The sequence below is a fragment of the Anabrus simplex genome, chromosome 2 (assembly GCF_040414725.1).
Source record: "Anabrus simplex isolate iqAnaSimp1 chromosome 2, ASM4041472v1, whole genome shotgun sequence".
Taxonomy (NCBI): Eukaryota; Metazoa; Arthropoda; class Insecta; order Orthoptera; family Tettigoniidae; genus Anabrus; species Anabrus simplex.
Genome location: NC_090266.1, coordinates 1,173,652,301 through 1,173,672,501, shown reverse-complemented (window position 1 = coordinate 1,173,672,501; position 20,201 = coordinate 1,173,652,301). Strand labels below are relative to the sequence as shown.

At 37.7% G+C, this 20,201-nt stretch overlaps 1 protein-coding gene across 1 annotated transcript in view; it reads right to left on the bottom strand.

Annotated features, from left to right (window-relative positions):
• Frl (formin-like protein) overlaps nt 1-20,201 on the bottom strand; it is a 477,209-nt gene that overhangs the window by 49,550 nt on the left and 407,458 nt on the right. Inside the window, exon 15 of the mRNA XM_067142136.2 lies at nt 14,130-14,294. Coding sequence (XP_066998237.1) covers nt 14,130-14,294 — 165 coding nt within the window. The remainder of the gene's footprint in view (nt 1-14,129; nt 14,295-20,201) is intronic.

Genomic DNA, 20,201 nt, shown 5'->3' with positions numbered 1-20,201 from the left:
TCCTGCATATTTCCAGATTTCTGCAAAGGTCTGATCTTCTCCTGGCGCTTTGTAGTTTTTTAATTTATTCACAGCTTGGTAGAATTCCTTTATTGTGGGGGGATTGATGTTCTCTGGTGGTGTTTTTATCGGTGTGTTGGTGTCCAAATGAAGGAGTTCTGAAGGTTCCTCACAATTTAAAAGCTTGTTGAAATATTTAGCCAAAATTTCTGCATTGTCTTTATTGTTATGAGCCAGCTGACCATTTTCATCCTTCATAGGTTTTGTAGTAGCCCCTTGATTTTCATTGAACTGTTCTTCAATTAACTGCAGTGTGTCCTTATGATGCTGGCTTTTTATTCTTCTTAAGACTTGGGTAGTTTCTTTTCTCTTTATACTAGATTTTGATAGGATATTTCTGTTTTTTGGAACTGATATAATAGCCATGCCTGATGTCTTTTCTCCAACGTTTCATCACATTCACTGTTCCACCACTGGTGTTTTTTACGTGGTTTAATTGGAGCCAGGTCTTCTATGATTTGTTTAAGGTTGTGTACTAAGTCTTCAAATTTATCTGTGATTTTTATTTTTTCAGTTGATTTCTGGTAATTTTTGTTGTTGATTAGCTGGGTAGGATCTATTTTTCTTTTCGTTTTAAGGGCTTGCTTTTGTTGTCTCCTCTGGGGAGCGAGTTTAATTTTAACTACGTAGTGATCTGAACCTGTCTATTCCACGGAGGACTTTGACGTTATAGATCTCTTTGTGGTGGTATTTGTCCATGCAGATGTGATCCAGTTGCCATTCTCCTTTAGTGTAGGCAGGGTGTTTCCAAGTTTTGAGTTTTTCAGGTTTCTTCTTAAAATATGTAGATTTTGAGATTAAGGTTTGGTTTCTACACAGGTCAACTAGTCTCTCTCCATTTTTATTTGTTTCCTTGTGTGCTGGCCATTTTCTGACGATGTCAGGGTATTTTCTTTCTCTGCCTAGTTGAGCGCTGAAGTCGCCTATTAATGATTTTACATGGTGTTTGAGGATGTTATCTATGGTCTGATCCAATAGGTCGCAAAATTCTTCTGTTTCCTCATGGTCTTTTGAGGAGTTGTTTTTATCATTAGTGGGAGCATGGGCATTTTTTATAGTATAGATTTTATTAGATGCCTTTAAGGTGAGCGTTGAGAGTCGTGGAGACTGTGATTTGCATTCTTGAACTGAGTTTATTATTTTAAGGCTGACCAAAAGTCCTGTTCCAAATTGTGGGACATTCTTCATCACTCTCTTCCCAGGTATACCTTTATAATATCTGTACCCTTGAGATTCCAAGGCATCCTGGTCAGTGTTTCTAATTTCCTGTAATCCCATGATAAGAATTTTGCATTGGTCCATTATGTCAGTGATCACTTTTAGTTTACCGGTTTGCATGAGCGAGTTTATATTGTGTGTAGAGAAGTACGTTATCTGCTTTGGTTTGATTCTTGATTTTGTCCCATTCGTATATGTGGTACTGGGGTATTTCCGTGCCTCCGACTTCACGGTATCTTTTAGGTGGCAGCCCACCGTGTCCGAATGCTGCCTTCTCTGAACACTTGGTTCAGCCGGTGGAGAATTCCTTAAAAGACCTTCCATGGTTGACTGTCAAGGTGTCACCTGTGTGGGACTAGGTCCCGAGTTACAACTCTGGATGGGATCCAGCGAGGTGATAATGAGGGAGCTCCTCTGGAGTACAGACACCTTGTGCAGCCGCCCCTAACCTGGAGAACAGATGCCGCATAATGGATTGCAGTGGCATTTCCTCCACTATGGGGACCATCACCCCACCTAAAGGGGCTCATTATGCATTATGTCTTATATTGAGACAGCAAAAAACATGAAATTTGCTTTGTTAAAGAAGCCAATACAATGTTTTCTTCCCAAAATGCAAGCTCTGGGACCTGGTCCAGCAAACTGGCAGTTCTCACAAGATATTTGTCAAGCATTTCTTATGGCTAATACAGCACTGAAGGTGCAACATCCAGTACTACGTGAAATGTTAAAGAAGTATGTCAAACTTCTTCTCCCTCACGAGTTAACACAGTGTATTATTTACCAAAATTTTACTCTAAGACAGTACACAAAATTTGTGATCCATCACAGTCATTTTACTGACAATGATTCATCTTGAGAAAATTAACAATTATACATTACTTATATATATTTTAATGAAGCTGTGGTGCTTCTGTGGCCTGATGGAATCTGACATGATAAAGTGCATCTATTAATTACTAGCCTTACATGGTTAAAGCATCCTAAGGGTTGAAAGTTCTGGATAGCAAGATGATTCATTTAAACTGTTTAGCACATGGTATGTAAGTTACAGTGTTATTGAAACAATAAGGAGTACTCTTCCAAATGTGAACAGAGAAATAGCACCTTTGGAGACAGTGTTCATAAAAACAACCAGTCATATGAGTTTATTCAAACAGCGCGCTGCTGATTTACCGCTATCACCGCAGCCAGTATGCACCACGTGGGGTAGCTGGCTTGGATGTGGCGTGCTATTATGCGGACAATTTTGAGCTCCTAAATCAGTCCCCAAGAAACTAAACAAAGAAGATGCTGTGAGCATTAGCAACGCTTTGTGTGTGAAGGGAGTTCAAGGAGACTTCGTATACATTAAATCTAACTTTGGTTTTGTAAGTTTCACAATTACAAAACTTCAAATGAAAAATGTACCCCTTTCGTTAGCTTTGCAGGACATTCTTGAAGTATGCGAGAATCTTGAGAATTTGAAAACAGCACATACATGCTTTCATATCACACATCCACAAGAAGTATTTTAGGATTAACAACAACAACAATAATAATAATAATAATAATAATAATAATAATAATAATAATAATATTATTATTATTTAACTGTGCTCTAGAAATGGTAATGAGGGAATGGTTTAGAATATGTCCCCCTCAAAATAAAGATTGGCCGAAAAATCAAAACAAATTGCCTGGGTTTTGCTGACGATTTAGCATTACTAGCAGTGGACATAAAAGAAGCAAAAACCCAGATATCAGAACTTCAAAACATTGCAAATAAAATTGGCCTCAAAATATCATTTGAAAAAACAGAAATTATGCCCCAAAAACCAACACAGCTAAAAGAAGTCACCATAAATGGTAATAAAATCAAAATAGTAACTCAGTTTAAATATCTTTGAGAAGTAATAACACATAACTTAAATGAAAAAATCTCAATCCAAGCAAGAACAAATAGATTAGCTAAAGCACAAAAATTAACATGGGATATCTACAAAAAGAAAGGTCTATCAATAAATGCAAAAATAAAACACTACAACACAGTTATAAAACCGGAAGCTACATATGCAGCAAAAACACTCTTTTAGCTGAATAAACAATCAAAGACTGACAGACTTCAGAAAATTGAAAGGAGGATTGGAAGAACCTGTATCAACAAAAAATATCAAAGATGAACAGTGGCGGTTAATACCTAACAAAGTCGTGTACAAAGAGCTAGAACCCATTACAGATACTATGCGTAAGAGGAGACTGGGATTCTTTGGACATATCATGAGGATGCAGGACTCGAGACTTCTGAAACAACTAGTACAACACAATCTCGTCTCAAAAAATACCACAACAGGATGTAAATGGATCAGAGAAGTAAGAGAGGATCTGAAGGAAATAGGCCTTACAACAGAAGACACCAAAAATAAGATAAAATTGAATACAAAACTAAAGAATACAAACCTCCGCTTTACCCTTACACAAAACAAACCAACACCACGCACATTTTCAACTGAGGAAAGGGCACGAAGATCGGAGCGTCTGAAGAAGTACTGGGAGGACCGCAAAGCCCGAACAATCCCTTCAAAGAGACCTGAACGACGGACTGACTAAAGTGATCCTATGTGGTCATAAAAGAATAATAATAATAATAATAATAATAATAATAATAATAATAATAATAATAATAATAATAATAACAATAACAATTATGGAAGCATACAACTAGTATAATTTTTCAATGATACCCACATAGGGAATACAAAATTCTTGTTAAAGTCTACATAAGTATAAATGTGTAAAACTTTATTAGTACTTGGCAGGGATATAGCAAGGCAATATTAAAATATTTTCCAAAATCTTCCACTAGAATAGAATCTTCATTGAAACATCAATTATTTTTTAACTTCACAGAATTTCTTGTACACTCATAAAAGAAAAGTGATCACTTTTGCATCACCCCTGGAGTAGACATATAGCTATCTTGCCCAACATGCATCTTAAACGGTAAGTTGTTTGACATGTGCGAGTAAATCAAAATTATTTAGTTCAGAGGTGGAACTGTTTCAGAACAAGTAGTGTTCATTTCTTAGCTCATATAGTCCGTCCACTTACTAACATGGCTATCTTCAACTGCTGGCTCGGAGGAATCTTGAGCTGAAGGCTACAGGACATCATGAGAAGAAGGAAACTGCCAGAAACAGATCACACTATGCCAATCTGCATTCCCTGGAGCATTAACAATGTACAGTACTTGCAGCTCAGAAATTTGCAGCCCATTACAGGTATACAAGGAATTCTAACAAATGGACACCCCCAGATTTGATACAGCGTGCTGTATACCTACAAATATCACATTTCTATAGCTGGACTATCACTGAAGCAACCAGGACACTATACATTTGACAATGTACCCAGCCTGTGCAGCAATGTTCTGAAGTGGCATTACAAACACACCACCGTACACCTCTCCTAGTTGGTCAGGAGCATACTAAATGCTTCATATTCTCCAACCAATAATAGAAAAACATCACCAGCATTTCAGAGATGAATTTATCTTAATGAAATGATAAATCAAATGTACATTATACAGTCATCATTCATGGTGTGTTTATTTGTTGTAACTTAGCTTCTTTGGGGCTAGAAGCCCATCTCTCCTCCTAGCTTCCTGTCTGGGAAGTGGTGACATCCAGTACTGCTGTGACCTTCTTGCAATACAAAGGTCACAAGCTGCTGCCAGCGTTATATCAAAGATACGACGCGAGTTATAAGTTTTCTTGTTTAATGCATTTGATTTGCTGTGAATTAGTTCATTATTGTATATGATAGTGCTTGCAGCTCAAGACCTTTTGAAATTGTAGATGAAGATTATTTGTAAAACTCTGCTATGTTCAGGGAGTTGTTTGACTAATCAGTAACATTACGATTTCAGAATCCTGAAGACTGGAAAGAACTATCAGTTGAATTGTTTCAAATATGCCAGTGTCCTGTCTCAATATTTCAGTGGATATGTTGTAAATAAACCTGAAAAAGCATTTTAAGTTGGTTTCTATCTTCTAAAAATTACATAGGGGTTGTGTATGTATGTTCAGTCCGTCAGTGATTCCGCTGGTGGGATCCTCAACAGCTCTGCCATCAGCTGTAGATGGACTGAATTTATGCATCTCTCAGATATGGTGCAACATTGATGCTTCTTTTAGGGCGCGCCTAATGCAATGTTAAAAACCTCCTTTGTCATGTCGGTATCAAATGATGGAGTGGCCTACCTGTTTCCCAACGTGAGCAGCAATGAATATTTCTGAGATAAATTGAAGCATGATATACATCCTGACCAACGACATAATCTGTACAATTTGTCCTGAACTGTCAGCAATGAATGGGACAAATTAGACTAAAAATGTCTATATGACCTTCTGGATGGTATGTCAAGATTCAAACATGTATCCTAGCAAGGGGCCATTATTTAAAAAAAAAAATGTCAAAATGGTATGAAAAACTCCCAAGTGAGAATCCAATGATATGATCATGTACAGATCTTTAAATTTTTTCTTCAGATTGTTGAAAAGGAATAAGGGCAAATTTATTGTACGGTATGTTGCAAAACAAACTATACTGAAATTATTACTCACCTGCTGTCTACATTTCCCTAGCAACTAAATATTTATTTACCGTATATAATAGTTTAACATATTGTGAATTCAGTGTTGTGTTAATTTTTGCAGTTATGGTTGTCAGAACAAGATAAGGTGTTTTATCATGGAACATTATTTCTAATCACATGAAGCAGGGAGTCAGAATGGACCAACTATGCTTCCAGTTTGAGAACAGTAGAAGGAACAATTTAATAAGGAAGCACCAAACAACAGAACAATGTTAGCTGTCATAAAGTTCCATCATATGGGATCAGTCTTAACATCAACAAAAGGTGACAACAGGGGGCTCAAGAACTGTCACCAAAATCGAGAATCATGAACGACTTCAACAGGTGTTGCAATCCCCAAAGTGTAGGCTACCATGAACATCGCTTATACCCTGTCTGAGTGAAAGGTCTGTTCGGTAGATGTTTAACGAGCTGAGTGGATCTGCATACCATATTCAAGTTGCTCAGTCTAACAAAGGGATGAGGTAGGCTAATTGCTGTATTGTCCACGACATACGAGGATTCAGATTTCTTCTGCAACATATGCTCACTCTGATGGCTATATCAACCGACAAATAATTCATTTTGTAGAGTTTGAACAACATGATGTTCTACAGAAACCACTGCACAATGCATGGGTCAAAGGTCAAATGGACTGTATCGCAATTGACCTATCAAAGGCATTTGATAGCTTAGATTATGGAAGATTACTGGCAAAAATTAGTACCAATTAGACTAGACAAAAGAGTGACTGAATGGGTGGCTATATTTCTAGAAAACAGACCTCGGATAATTAGAGTAGGTGAAGCTTTATCTGATCCTGTAATTGTTAAGAGGGAAATTCTTTTAGGGCGTGCCTAATGCAATGTTAAAAACTTCCTTTGTCATACTGGTATCAGATGATGTAGTGGCCTGTGCTCTTGCGGAGAAATTCTGATTTATATGAAAGGTTTTAGAGCTTTAGCAGCAAGTTAATTGACAATTTTTGGAATAAAATATACAAATAAGATATTTGAATTACAGATTAGAAATTTAAATGTGTTTTTCTTTTTTAGGTTTAAATAAGGATTTAAGTAAAGGAGAACTTTTCAAGAACAGAGCAGACAGCATTTCAAATTTTAGTATACAGCAACTAACTTGATAGCTTTTATTCATTTTATGATTTGAAAATTATTCCATTTTTTTTAAGTTTTTACTAAATTACGTAGTTAACTATAACTGAACAGTTTGGACACAAAAATACTTTAACGATTTCAAGATTTATGAATAATTTGTTTTGTTGATGACTGTATAGTACAAATGTGTTAAGTCCACAGATTTTTGTTCGATGTTTTGCACCGCTGAGGAAGAGAGCAGTTGAGCTCTCGAAACATGTACAGGAGGTAATTATAATAAAATGTGAAGTATCGACAAGGCAGAAAAAAGTTTCATATAAATTGAACGCAAGTCAATATGGACAAGACTGAACCATCATGGATAAAATAATCAATTCTAATTGGTATGTTCCGAGCTGTCAGTAGAGAGATGGCGTGGAATGACATTAGTAGACGGATAAGTTTGAGTGGCATTTTAAAAAGTAACGGAGATCACAATATGAAGATAAAGTTGGAATTCAAGTGGACAAATTGGGGCAAATATTTGTTTATAGGAATGGGAGTTAGGGATTGGAATAATTTACCAAGGGAGATGTTAAATAATTGCAAAAAATTTGGAAATTCATTGAAGGAAAGTCTAGGTATACAACAGATAGGGAATCTGCCATCTTGGTGACTGCCCTAAATGCAGATCAGCAGTGATTGATTGATAGATTGATTATCCTACTGTGTGTTCCTTTTGCTGTACTTATATTTCTATATACAATGTAATTTGCAATGGTTTATTCCTTTCCATCACTTACATGAACGTCCTAACAGCGCTGTCAACTCATGAAGTCAAGAAGTTGCCATGGCCCCAATTAAACTTCCCTAATTTGTCTCGCAACTAAAATTTGCAAAGAAAACAAACACAGATAATCTCCGCAAGTCTGGTAGTGAAAGCTTAAGATGATCTGGATAGAAGCCTTGATATTTAAATTCTCACACAAAGTTGAAAGAAATTAATGAAATCCCTTCAGGTCAAGTTAAAAGTTCATAGGAAGGAGTGCCTTTATCCTATATCAAACTTTTAACATTCAGTAATGTTTCCCAAGCCAACACAGCTGGCAATTTTGTTATCCAATCCATGTCACAGATTATTTAGCCGACTGTTTTTTTTAACAAGTTGTTTTATGTTGCACCGACACAAATAGATCCTATAGTGATGATGGGGCAGGAAAGGGCTAGAAGTGTGAAAGAAGCAGCCATGGCCTGAATTAAGGTACAGCCCCAGCATTTGACTCATGTGAAAATGGGAATCGATGAAAAACCATCTTCAGGGCTGCCGACAGTGGGGTCCAAACCCACTATCTCCTGAATGCAAGCTCACAGCTGTGTGACTAACCACACGGCCACATGCTCGGTTGTTACCATTTCATGTGAAATTAGATATTGTTGAAAATGATCCACCAAAGCTAACTCTGTTTGAAAACAAAAACATGGACATTTACTCAGCATTTCAACAGGAGTATTTATGACTATACCATGGCTGTAAACAATTAAATAGCATGTATTGTCAGCCCTGCCTTTTATTTTACAAAAGAAAGGAACCTGTGGAACACTCATCAGTGCAACAATTTGAGTAACATTTATAAAGTAGATAAAAGACACAAATTTAAAAAAAAAATCAGTTATCTAGAAAAAAATATGTGAACTGGGTTTCGTTTAAGAAAGCAGCATAAAAGAGCTATGGAAAGTGCAATGAAACTATTAAACAGAACAGGAAAATTATGTGTATTCATGATAATTCAATAATTTATTGCAGCCAATGGCCATGCACACAATAATTCACAATGATTAGATTTAAATAGTGTTTACTTTCTAGACTCTCAGGGACTTGCTTTTTAGGGGTCAAAAAGAAAATGGTGTATCTTTGAACCTAGATATCTAAGTTCAGATTTTGAACATTTCAGCACATTACAACAATGAACGTTGAACCTGCTTGGACACTTCAGTAGTTATTATGTATCTCTCTCTCTCTCTCTCTCTCTCTCTCTCTCCCTTAATTCTTACCTTATGTAACGAAAAACTGGAGAGTTGATCTAGTTCACAAGAAGAAACTTAAGCAATAGTTTACTTAAATGCTTTCATAACCTTTCTGTAACTGTTAAAAAGCTAAAACAAAAAACTACTGTATTAGTTTTAACGATAATTGCAAATTAATTCATTACTGAGTTTTAGTTGACAGCTTCTACTTAGTAGAAACCCACACTATGCTTCACCATTAACAAGTCACTAAACATTTGTAATTTTCCAGTTCTGCATTTCCATGAAGTAATACAAACAATGATTTGGTAGTCTAAAAATCACACTCCTTGGTATGTTTTGGGCTAAAACTACACCAGAAGAGAACAAGAACATTCTTAGATTTTACCAAACTTTTTATTTTAAAAAATAAACTGAAAAAAATGTTTAGATGTGCATGGAAATGATCAGCGAAAAGTTATATAAGAAAAAATATTACAGAGTTTCAAATTACTTAAAACAGAATGAGATGTATCCAAGAATATATTCCTACAAAGATCAAGAGCATCTTGGAACAACTGTAGAAAGATAGGGAAAAGAGTACGTTCTGGTGGAATGACAACCAGGCTTGAAATAAATGCTTCTGCAGATACAAAGCATCCAGAAAATAAAAGATAGCCAAACAATACTGAAGGGTCCAAAACGAAAAGGGTAATAAACAGATTTCAAATGAGTCAAAAAAAGTCCTAGTAAATTGCTGGACAGGTAGAAGAAATATTCTGAATGGAACTTCTTGGTCATGAAGAGGTCCATTTTCAGTGAGAAGTTCTCCTGAATTCAACCCTAAATACAGTATCCATTGTTATGGGAATTTAAGTATCCACAAAGTCTGAACCAAGACTCATTCAAAAAATAATATTTTCACCTACTAGAAATCTGAAAGTACCTGGCAATCAGCATGCCATGTCAATTTAAGGATAGTTTGATAGGGTAGGGTCTTTCAATGTTGTTCTTTACTAATATAAAGGTATTGTACACTATACACTTTGTATGAGTAGCAGAGGTCCTCACGCTGGACGTTTTGTGCTGTGGGCACATAGCATTTTAAGTGGGTGGACAGGCAATGAATGTATGTTATTTAGCCACAATGACGTTACCTCGCAGTTTGCGAAGGCCAGGTGAAGTTCTGCCAGTCACTCTCGATCACTGCGACGATACCAGATTTTGAAATGGGAGCAGAAAAGGATTAAAAAAAGATTGCCTTGCCAAATTTGACAGCAGAAAGCCAGTGAGAAGAACTTTTCTTTTTCTGCAGGCAGGAGACCATGCAAAATGCCTACTATTTGGGCAGTCTGTTTGTTTGCATGAGACTGTTGAATGGGACGAGTGAAGTAAAATGGATGAAGATCTGAAGAAACATTTGAACGACATACCTAGTTATTAAATTGAGAAACCCTGAAGACCAAAAGAGTTGGTTGCCTTAAGCTGTGTGGGTCTCGTTCCTATTAGCTTGTATTCATAAAATAAGGTTTGAATCAAAGGTTAGCAACGCTGAAGATGGTTTTCCACTATTTGCCTCTTTCACATCAGGCAAATGCCAGGACTGTACCTTTAAGGCCATAGTCACTTCCTTCCCAGTACTTGCACTTTCATATCTTTTCGTATCCCATAGTTGTCTAAAACCTACCGACAGACTATACAAGACTTAATTTTTCTGGTTGTTTAGTCACCTGCACATTCAGTTTCAAATGCCTGGACAAGCTGAACTATATATTTTTATTCATAGCCTGTAAGAAACCACAACCATTATTATAAATCTCAAGCACTCCTTTGTGGACACAATGGCAGATATTTTGAAAGACTTTACAACTATCAAGGTCCAAGCATACTTTAAATAATAATTACCCCTTTTCTTGCTAAAAACTCATGAAATTTATACTCAATATGCACAGCCTAACATTTGAAGGATCATTTTCGTGAAAGTTCATTTATACCATTCCTCCAACTGAACTGGTTTATTGCAGCAGAAGTCTCCACACACATCGCAGCCAAGTTCAAAGTCATGAATAAACCAAACTTTGTTACAGTGGAAGCCATTTTTGTTCTCAGTTTAGACTTTGTTAATCTATACCGTGAGGTTCTTCAGTCCATCCAAACAAATTCAGTTTACAAAGGAAAATTTAATGTGTCCTCCTATTCAATACAGAACATGAATCCATTCTTAGATGGAGTAATAAAGTCAAACATGTTTTGACTCGTTTGAGTCATCTTCAGTGAAAAAAAAAAAGGGGGGGGGGAGGTTAAAGTTATTTACATAATGGAAGCTAAAAATGTGATAAAAACATAAGGAACAAATGCAAAAACAAAAGAGACATGACAGAAATAAAAACCAATTCAAATATATACACATTTCCATCATTAGATGGAGTAATAATCAACTTGTTTGGGACATCTTAACATAATTGAAGCTAAAAAGTGTGTATAACCTATGAAGAAAAGAATAAAAACAAATGAGAAGACTGAAACAAACAATAAGTGTTTATAGTGAGGTTGTGGACCTCACTGTCTAAAAATTTTGCAGTGTGATATAACTAAAAATCAGGACAAAATAACTGTGTTAAAAATTCAGAATTGACAGTCTGTCAATTCATCACCACGAATAGTTAAGAGGGGAGCAAAAAACTTGAGAATCTAAGTTTGAGAGGAGACACATGCCAGGGTGAAATATATGCGACACATGATGGAAAACCGCCAATGAATTTCAAATTTTAGAATAGTAGCACTCTCAAAAGGCCTGATCTTCTCAATTTTAGTGGTCCTGTTCTCGATGATTGTTTCCAATGTTTGCTAGGGGAATTTTCTCTGAAAGCAGCAGGTCATCCATCAGCAAAAGCAACCCCAATGCAACTTATTGGCCACCATTTCCCTTCAGCGATTCCTCCAATGGATAAGAAGCAAAACCCAACGAGGATGTGCAGGATGTTTAGCAGTGTGCGTGATGCTACAGGGAAGAAGGTACGAAGGGAATTCAGGTACATGTGTAAGAAGTGCGATGTAGCATTGTGTGTTGAACCTTGTTTAGGCATTTCATACAGCCATGAACATTGTCTCTCCTGTACAGTATTGAGTGTCATGTTATCTTACTTGCCATCTGTTTAGTGCTGTGTTATTTATTTTACATGTAAGTTAAAGAAGAACCGATAAAAATTATCACAAGTATACTCGGGATTTTTAAACAGGAACTTTTCAGCGACTTGTATTTCATTGTTAAGTTTGCAAAATTTACTTTTATTGTTACCACTGTTATTGTTTTTCAATAAATAGTACATTTTAACAATAAAGAGATTAGGTAAAAAAGAATCACAATTTTGTAAATAACTGCTATGTTAAGAAGTTAAAATTTCATGTATACACTTCTAGTAATTGTTGAATTGTTACAATTCGTATTAATGCTTCCTCTCTCCTCACTAGTCCAGTTAAGAGTTCAAGGTAGTGCAATGAACCATTACTGGCATTACGCAGCTGGCTTGTTTCTTGGTAACGTTCTGTTATGTTATGCTCCAGTGACGTCTTAGGCTTTCGTGGAAATGGACTTTGAGATCATCATTATCATCATCATCATCATCATCATCATCATCATCATCATCTTATTATTGGCTTTACGTCCCACTAATTACTTTTTTTTTTTCAGTTTTAGGAGACGCCAAGGTGCCGGGGAATTTAGTCCTGCAAGATTCTTTTACAACACAGTAAATCTAGCGGCACGAGGCTGAACTAGTTGAGAACCTTGAAATGCCACCAGACTGAGCCAGGATCGAACCTGCAAGTTGGGATCAGAAGGCCAGCACCTCAACCATCTGAACCACCTCAGCCCGGCAGCATTATTACCATTTTATCATCATCATCATCATCATCATCATCCACTGTATTTTAAATTGTTTTGGAAATGATTTAGGGAATGTTTAATGAGCATTAGTGAATTAATAAATTATATTATTTGAATTTTTGTGATTTACTGATATGCAATTTAATTTTGTAGAATCTTAAGTGTGCATGATCACCAGGTTATTCTGGTTGGGTTTCTTTGCGGCGTGCATTCCTAGTGCCTTCTTTATATTCAATGATTTTCTATTATTTCGAATGTGTAATATTTTAAGATCTGTGCTGATATCCGTAAAGTGGTGGGAATTGTCATGTGTGTATTCAAAGAAGACCGAGTGTGTGTTGTGTCTAGTTGCTTTGCGTTATTTGTACCTGGAGTGGAAATTGCTTTGTTTGGCTGATATATGCGGTATTCCAATTTGGTTCAGCCAATGACCCAGATGTTAAGCCCCTTTAGACCAAAGCAAGCAAAAATTTGGTTCTTGGCACTGGAGTTCATGTATTCCTGATTTGGAAAAATGGTCTTTTATATTTGTTTTTATAATGTGGCATTTGTAGACATGATATGGGCTTTTGAGCTTATGCCGTGTCAAGAAAACAAGGTGAAACACTTTAGGTCTTCAGAAGAAAAATCTCGACAGTTCCCGAGGAAGCCTTTTACAATAAGGGTAAGGGTGTATTGTGCCCGAAGGCAGGTCCGAACCTGCACAGAGGTGTGCCTGAGCCAGAGTTTATGTACGGTGGGGTGGCCAGTTCCTTACCGCTCCTCCATTCCCTTACACCCACCAACAGTGCGCGGCAACCCATCCAAGTCTTGACCACGCCCAATGTTGCTTAACTTCAGAGATCTCATGGGATCTGATGTTTCAACACTGCTACAGCCGTTGCCTTCTACAATAATGACTGTTTGTATTTAAGAATATTTTACTGTTGGAGAATTGTGGTGGTACGCTCGTTCGTCACCAGGTGGCTCACTGTAAGCTGGCACAGCGCTCCAAGCGGGAGCTGACGACAACATTAAGCTCTGATATGACATAACATATAACCCATAGCTAGGAATGAATCAACTAGTGGTGATAACGCACGAATTTGGTAAACACAGGAACAAAATAACAATATAGAAAGACCAGGGAAGAACGTAAATCCTTAATGGCACAATATTTGCACCTAATTGCTTTCTCTATACAGTTTTATTCATCTGTCCTATTTCTCACTACAATACCATACAAATATTTTAACAATTTTAATGCACTCACCGGTGTAATAAGATGAAGATTGTCGAAGAAATTACCCACATAACTCATTATGCTCAATTTAGCAGAAATTCTTTCCACTTTTCCCAGCTGTAGCAGGAATTTGTCTTCTTCTGTCAGCAGAGCAACATTTTTCTTGGAACCCACATATTCACGGTATGCCTTCGTCTGAAATGAAGATAAATACACAGTCAAAGAATAGTAGGGATAGACAAGAATAAATACAGTTTCTGGCTATGTGATCCTGCTATGGTAAGAACTACAGCCAGCAACTCAACACTGTGTGTTGGGCAGCATGAAATAACCTGACACTCAGAGGGCCAATGGCTTCGGGAGGAGGAATCCTCCAACTGGGAGGGTCCCTCAGGAGGAGGAAATGCCTCTGAAACCAATCAGGTACTATCTGTATTCCAGGTTAGGATGGCTACACAAGAGTGTCCGTTCTCCAGGTTAGGAGCAGCCTTTAAGATCCCATGATGGGTGGGCATCCAGAAAGGCATGCGGTCGTAAAAGTCTGCTCCAGAGTCAATCATGCCATAACAAATCATTTGAGAGTAAAAGGGTTCGGGTGTTCCCTAGAAACTATGTGCACATAGATCCCCCTATAGGAGTGAGAAATGGACAAGGGGGTATCACAGGAACCACAAATGCAGTTAAAGAAGTAAAGGATTTTGATAGAATTAGAATAGGCACGTGGAATGTGGGATCAATGGCAGCTAGAGAAATGGAGATAGTGGAGGTAATGATGAGAAAGTATATATATATTCTGTGCATCCACGGGACAAGATGGATAGGAAACTGTACCAGAGAAGTTGCCAAAGGCTACTAGTTATAATACTGTGGAGAAAATTTGAAGAAATGGAGTAGGAATTATATTGAGTGAGGAATGGAAGACGAAAGTACTTGAAATGACAAGGAAAGTGATAGATTAATATAAATTAGACTATACAGTATAAGGGAAGTATTCGGAACATAATCTCTGCTAATCTCTACCACAAATAGGTTGTGCAGAGGGACAGAAAGAGAAATTCAGAGACGAGATTGATGAACTTGTGAGAGGTATTCCAGAGTCTGAAAACATTTTTGTTGGAGCCAATATGAATAAGAAAATGGGGAGAGGAAAAATTGGCTAGGATGAACATAGTGAATTAGAATTCGGGGCAAGAAATGATGGAGATAGGCTACTTGAAATGAAAGTCTAGGACTAATATTTGTCAACAGTCTGTTCTGAAAGAGGGAAGAACAATTGGCAACTTACAAGATTGGTGGAACAGAGAGCCAAATTGATTATTAGTGCAAAACAGGAATAGGAAGGATGTAAATTACTGCAAAATCATCCCAGGAGAGGCAAGTGTTAAACAGCACAGAATTCCAGTAATGGACGTGAAGAGTACGTCAAAAAGGTAATGAAAAGGAAAGCCACAGTACAAAATGATACTGCAGGACTTAACAAAATTGGGAACGCGTCATATTTTATCAGATGCTACAATTTAAGTGGTAGATTGCTCCACAGGAGTAAGACTGAAGGACAAAAAGAAGTGGTGGTGGAGTGAAGAAATGTACAAAATTCTGGAAGGAAAGAAAGAGAAAAAGAATGAAGGATAAAGAGACATGGTGGTGGAGTGAAGAATTCTGGAAAGAAAGAATGAACCTTCAAACAGTGTAAACAGGAAGGTACTGAAGAAAAGGCAGATTTACATAGAAATGAATGAACAAGCCAAAACAGTAGTAGCCACTGCAAAACACACAGATATGGAAGAGTGGTATTTAAATTTAAGAACAAAGGAGTACGAGAATGTAGTCTACAGGATGGTCGGAAACAACAGGAACCGAGTATATGAGTCTTAGAGGATTGGTCATACCGACAAATAATTTGAAAACAAGTTATTCAATATCTTGTGCCCTTGTTATTTTATCAGCCTCTGAAGTTATACAACCAGATCGCTTTGCAGGTGAATTCAAATGGGTTTTGCAAGGTGGTGTTACTAAATCTTTGTGTGGAACTTCTCAAAACACTTGCCAGGATGTAATCCAGGCTTTCTTGTACATGCATTACAGAAAAACCCTATGTCATGTCGCCATCCCTTCACTTCTTGTTCACTGAAAACTGCTGTCTTTACTTCTCCTCTGTGGATCGCAAAAAATGAAGTGTGAACAACCATTCAGACCATTTAAGGGCGTAAAATTCTGAATGTTTACATTGGTATACCAATTAGATTCATGCACAATTTCCATCAATAACTGAAAAGAATCAAGGTCACTCTTATGCTTAGTCCTGTGGTGTGGTTTTTAACTAGACGTACCTGTGAATGGGATTCATTTGAAGTCGAAGTCAGAGTCACGATAATCCTTCCAGCTGTCAGTAGAGGTACCAGCACTGTCATTTTGTAAAATTTCTTGTTATCGTGGTCTTCATCAATGAATTCACTAACACAATCTAATTTTGCAATAACTTCATCACCACAATCCCACCATCGCTCAAATTAACATCACTTTTGTCTGAAAGTCTTGCTAAATACTTTTCATGCTCCTCGAATCACGCCACGTTGTTTAACGTCTGTTTACAAATTTGCATGGTCTTCAAAGAATCCTCCACAAAGCCTGAGTTTAAAGAGATTATAGCAATACAGAGCTTCAAATTGCCATGAACAAATGGCAGTAGTTTACTGTATCTGCTATTCATGTGTGTGTAACCGGACGTAGAAGTTATACAGAGAAGAAAATTGTGTTGTGCATTGCTCGACATAGGATCTGTGCAAGATAATTTAGTTGCCAGGCATGGCCCGCAGTCTGAGTTCTAAGGGTTAAAAATTTATCAGTTAACAATTGTCCAGTGATAATATACAGGGCAGGGACATGAGCTTATAAGAAGAAGGAAGAGGCGTTGCTGGATAGAACAGAAATGAGAATGTTATGGAGGGCAATGAGAATCTCATTGAAGGAAAGGAGAGCTATGTTCAGAAAGATGGCCGGACTGGAAAAAAATAGATTCTAGGGAAGTACAGACTGAGGTGCTACGGACATTTCATGCGGTCTGAGATGAATACTCCAACCAAGAATTCCAGGGTACCATATAAAGAGGAAGACAAAGTATCAGATGGCACAACATGGTACAGAATTGTATGTTGGCTAAAGGACTGACCAAAGAAGATAAAACAGATAGAACAAGATAGAAGAGAATGACGTACCTGCCAACTTTTAGAGACCAAAAATAGGAAGATTTTTTTAATTCTTGGATTTCATCACATATATTCCACCACGGTCTATGTCAAAAAAGGTCAGGATAAAAGGCATACATATCTACAGTTACAATGTGAATTGACCATGAAATTTAAAATCTTAAACTAAGAAAACATAAAAATGGTTACAAGAAAATGTACCTAATCACTCTCATTTATGACACTTACATACGAATAATATTTGTCACACCGACACACGCAACAAAATGCATAATACCGTATTTTCTCGCGTAATTAACGCACTTTTTTGACGAAAAATACAGGCGAAAACTACGGATGCGATTCAAGGAATTCGGATATTTACAAATTATTTACAATTCATTTACATTTAAAAGATACAAATATAATACAAACACAATTGGTTCAATTCATTTGCAGTTATCGTCATTTGGCGTAAAATTCCGGCGTGAGATTTTTTTCTGAAAAGTCAAATAGGGTACATCAGATAAGTTAGACACGTGGGTTTGAAGTACCGACACTGGAAAATATTCTTCCCATTACGAGCTGACAATACGACCTGAATGACATACCGGCAAAAAAAAGAAAACTGTCCAACACGAGAAGGGCCGGGCATCGAAGGAAGGACCCTGTTACATTACCCCAAACCGTTCGTATCCAATCTTGTACGAGTGACGTGTCCATCGACCCTTTTTCTTGAATACGAACGTGGATCACTCGCGGAAATTTTGCTTTAAGCATTGTTTTTCGTTTTAGAACAATGTAAGGTGCAAGCTTTCTGCCATCAGCTGTTACAGCAAGCACTGCAGTACATCGTTGTTTTTTTGCTTCCGGTAGCGCGTGCGATAACACTGTATGTTCTTTTCTTATCGATTGTTCGACTTTGTTGTATATGGAAACTGATTGGCGTCTGACCTGCGGTTCCTATAAGGGAGATCAAATATTCCTTCACTTTACGCTTCTCAATCACAAAGCGATGAAAATGGTTGAAATCATTCGTCACTTTTTGTCATAATGTTGTTCTTCGTCGAAGAGAATGTCCATTTATCTTCATAAAATTAATTCAGTCTCGGCTAACCTTCAAATACGAGACAATGATTCCACGTGCTGCGGCTATTTCTCATTCTTTAAAATGCAGCATTTTTTTGAGAAACGGCTTATCCAACATTGCGTAACAAAATCATATAGCTAAGCAGATAATCCTCTGCTTGCGGAAACTTGCCGCTTTTTGGTCCGCGAAATGTTTTGCGAGACTTGTTGGCCGCTTGAAGTGCACTTCTGTTACCGCTGTAGCACTTGTTTCATTTGGACACTGAAAACTTGCTGCCCGCTGCTCTATTCCCGTATGTTTCGGCGTAACTGATCACCGCAAGTTCGTATGATGCAATATTAATCGAGTACTGTGGACTGACACACAATTTTGAGATCACAGAATGACCCGTACGCGAAACACTAGTAAAACTAGTGCAGTGGGATTTTCTGCCGGCTTAAACAGCACGTTGCCCTTTATTTGGAATGCCCGCTTTCGCAATAGGAAGCCTGCTACCTGAGTAGTTGGCATCTTTATTATCTTTATTTCGAAACGCATCCGGAGCTGAGTGATGGATGTTCGAAGTTGTGGGAACGTCAAATTCCACTTTGGGCCCAAAAATATTGGGATGTGTAAATTATGCAAGGGCGTCGATTATGGTACGCGAGAAAATACGGTAGTTTCCTTTAATAGCCGGTAAAATGAACGGAAATTTATAGGCATCTCTGAACACTTGGAGATAACGTTTGTCATATTTTTTGGCCATAACGAGAAAAGAAAATACCAGTAACTGTCACCGACACAACTCCCTTAAAAACATTCAACACATTAAAATTATGCACTTAAATACGCCAAACTACCAAATACAAAACAATTCAATATGTCCCATACATTATTAACATACGACTTTGACACGGGGGGGGGGGGGGGAGCATAGAAATTCAAGGAAAAACACGTGGCCTACAACTCCGACGAAACTACGTACAGAAATGATGTTAACAGCACGCGAACAACACAATAACAAATTCTTTCTTTCGTCCCGATTAACTGAGTCGTTAGCGCGCGCTATTCTCTCGCTTGCAGTAGTGTTGGCTACTGAATGCATGATTCGAAGCAGTGTATCCATTCATTCAAGTGTCCGAGTGAATCGATTCACAGGAACGGCGAGCTCACGGCACACGATTCAGCTTACTCCCAGCAGACAGTGCTGAGTGGCGCACTCACTAGACGTTGACGGGGAGCCGAGCTTCCGCTGCAGCGAGACAGTGAATCATGGCACATCGAAAGAATCGTGAATGAGCGCGGCTCAGTGAGAGACATGATACACACGGCTCCTTATTGGCTCACTGGACACGCGGAGAGCCGAGCTTCCGCTGCAGCGAGACATACAGTGAGCCATGGCACACGGAAAGAATCGTGAACGAGCCGGCTCAGGGAGACACAAGATACGCACGGCTCCTTATCGGCTCACTGCAGCAAGACATACAGTGAGCCACGCTACACTGAAACAATCGTATGCTATAATGGACTCTCGAGCTCAGCTCATTTAAAAATAATACTCATTTGCATTCACTGTCCTCTTCTTACAGGGATGTTTAAATAATAGATGGATTTATTTGCAGTGTTAAAAAGTTAGTCACAACATAATTCTGAAGTAGCTAGTAAGTAGGTAGGCTATTAGGTTATACTATTTATTAGTTTAATGAATCTTAGTATTATAACTTAGTTGACATTTGACAATTAAACTCGACTCTAGCCTGCCCTATGACCATGAGTCATGCTCGTGACCACTCAAAAGTACCTGTTTTATATTGGGAAGAACGGCTCAGTATTCTCTCAGTTCATATG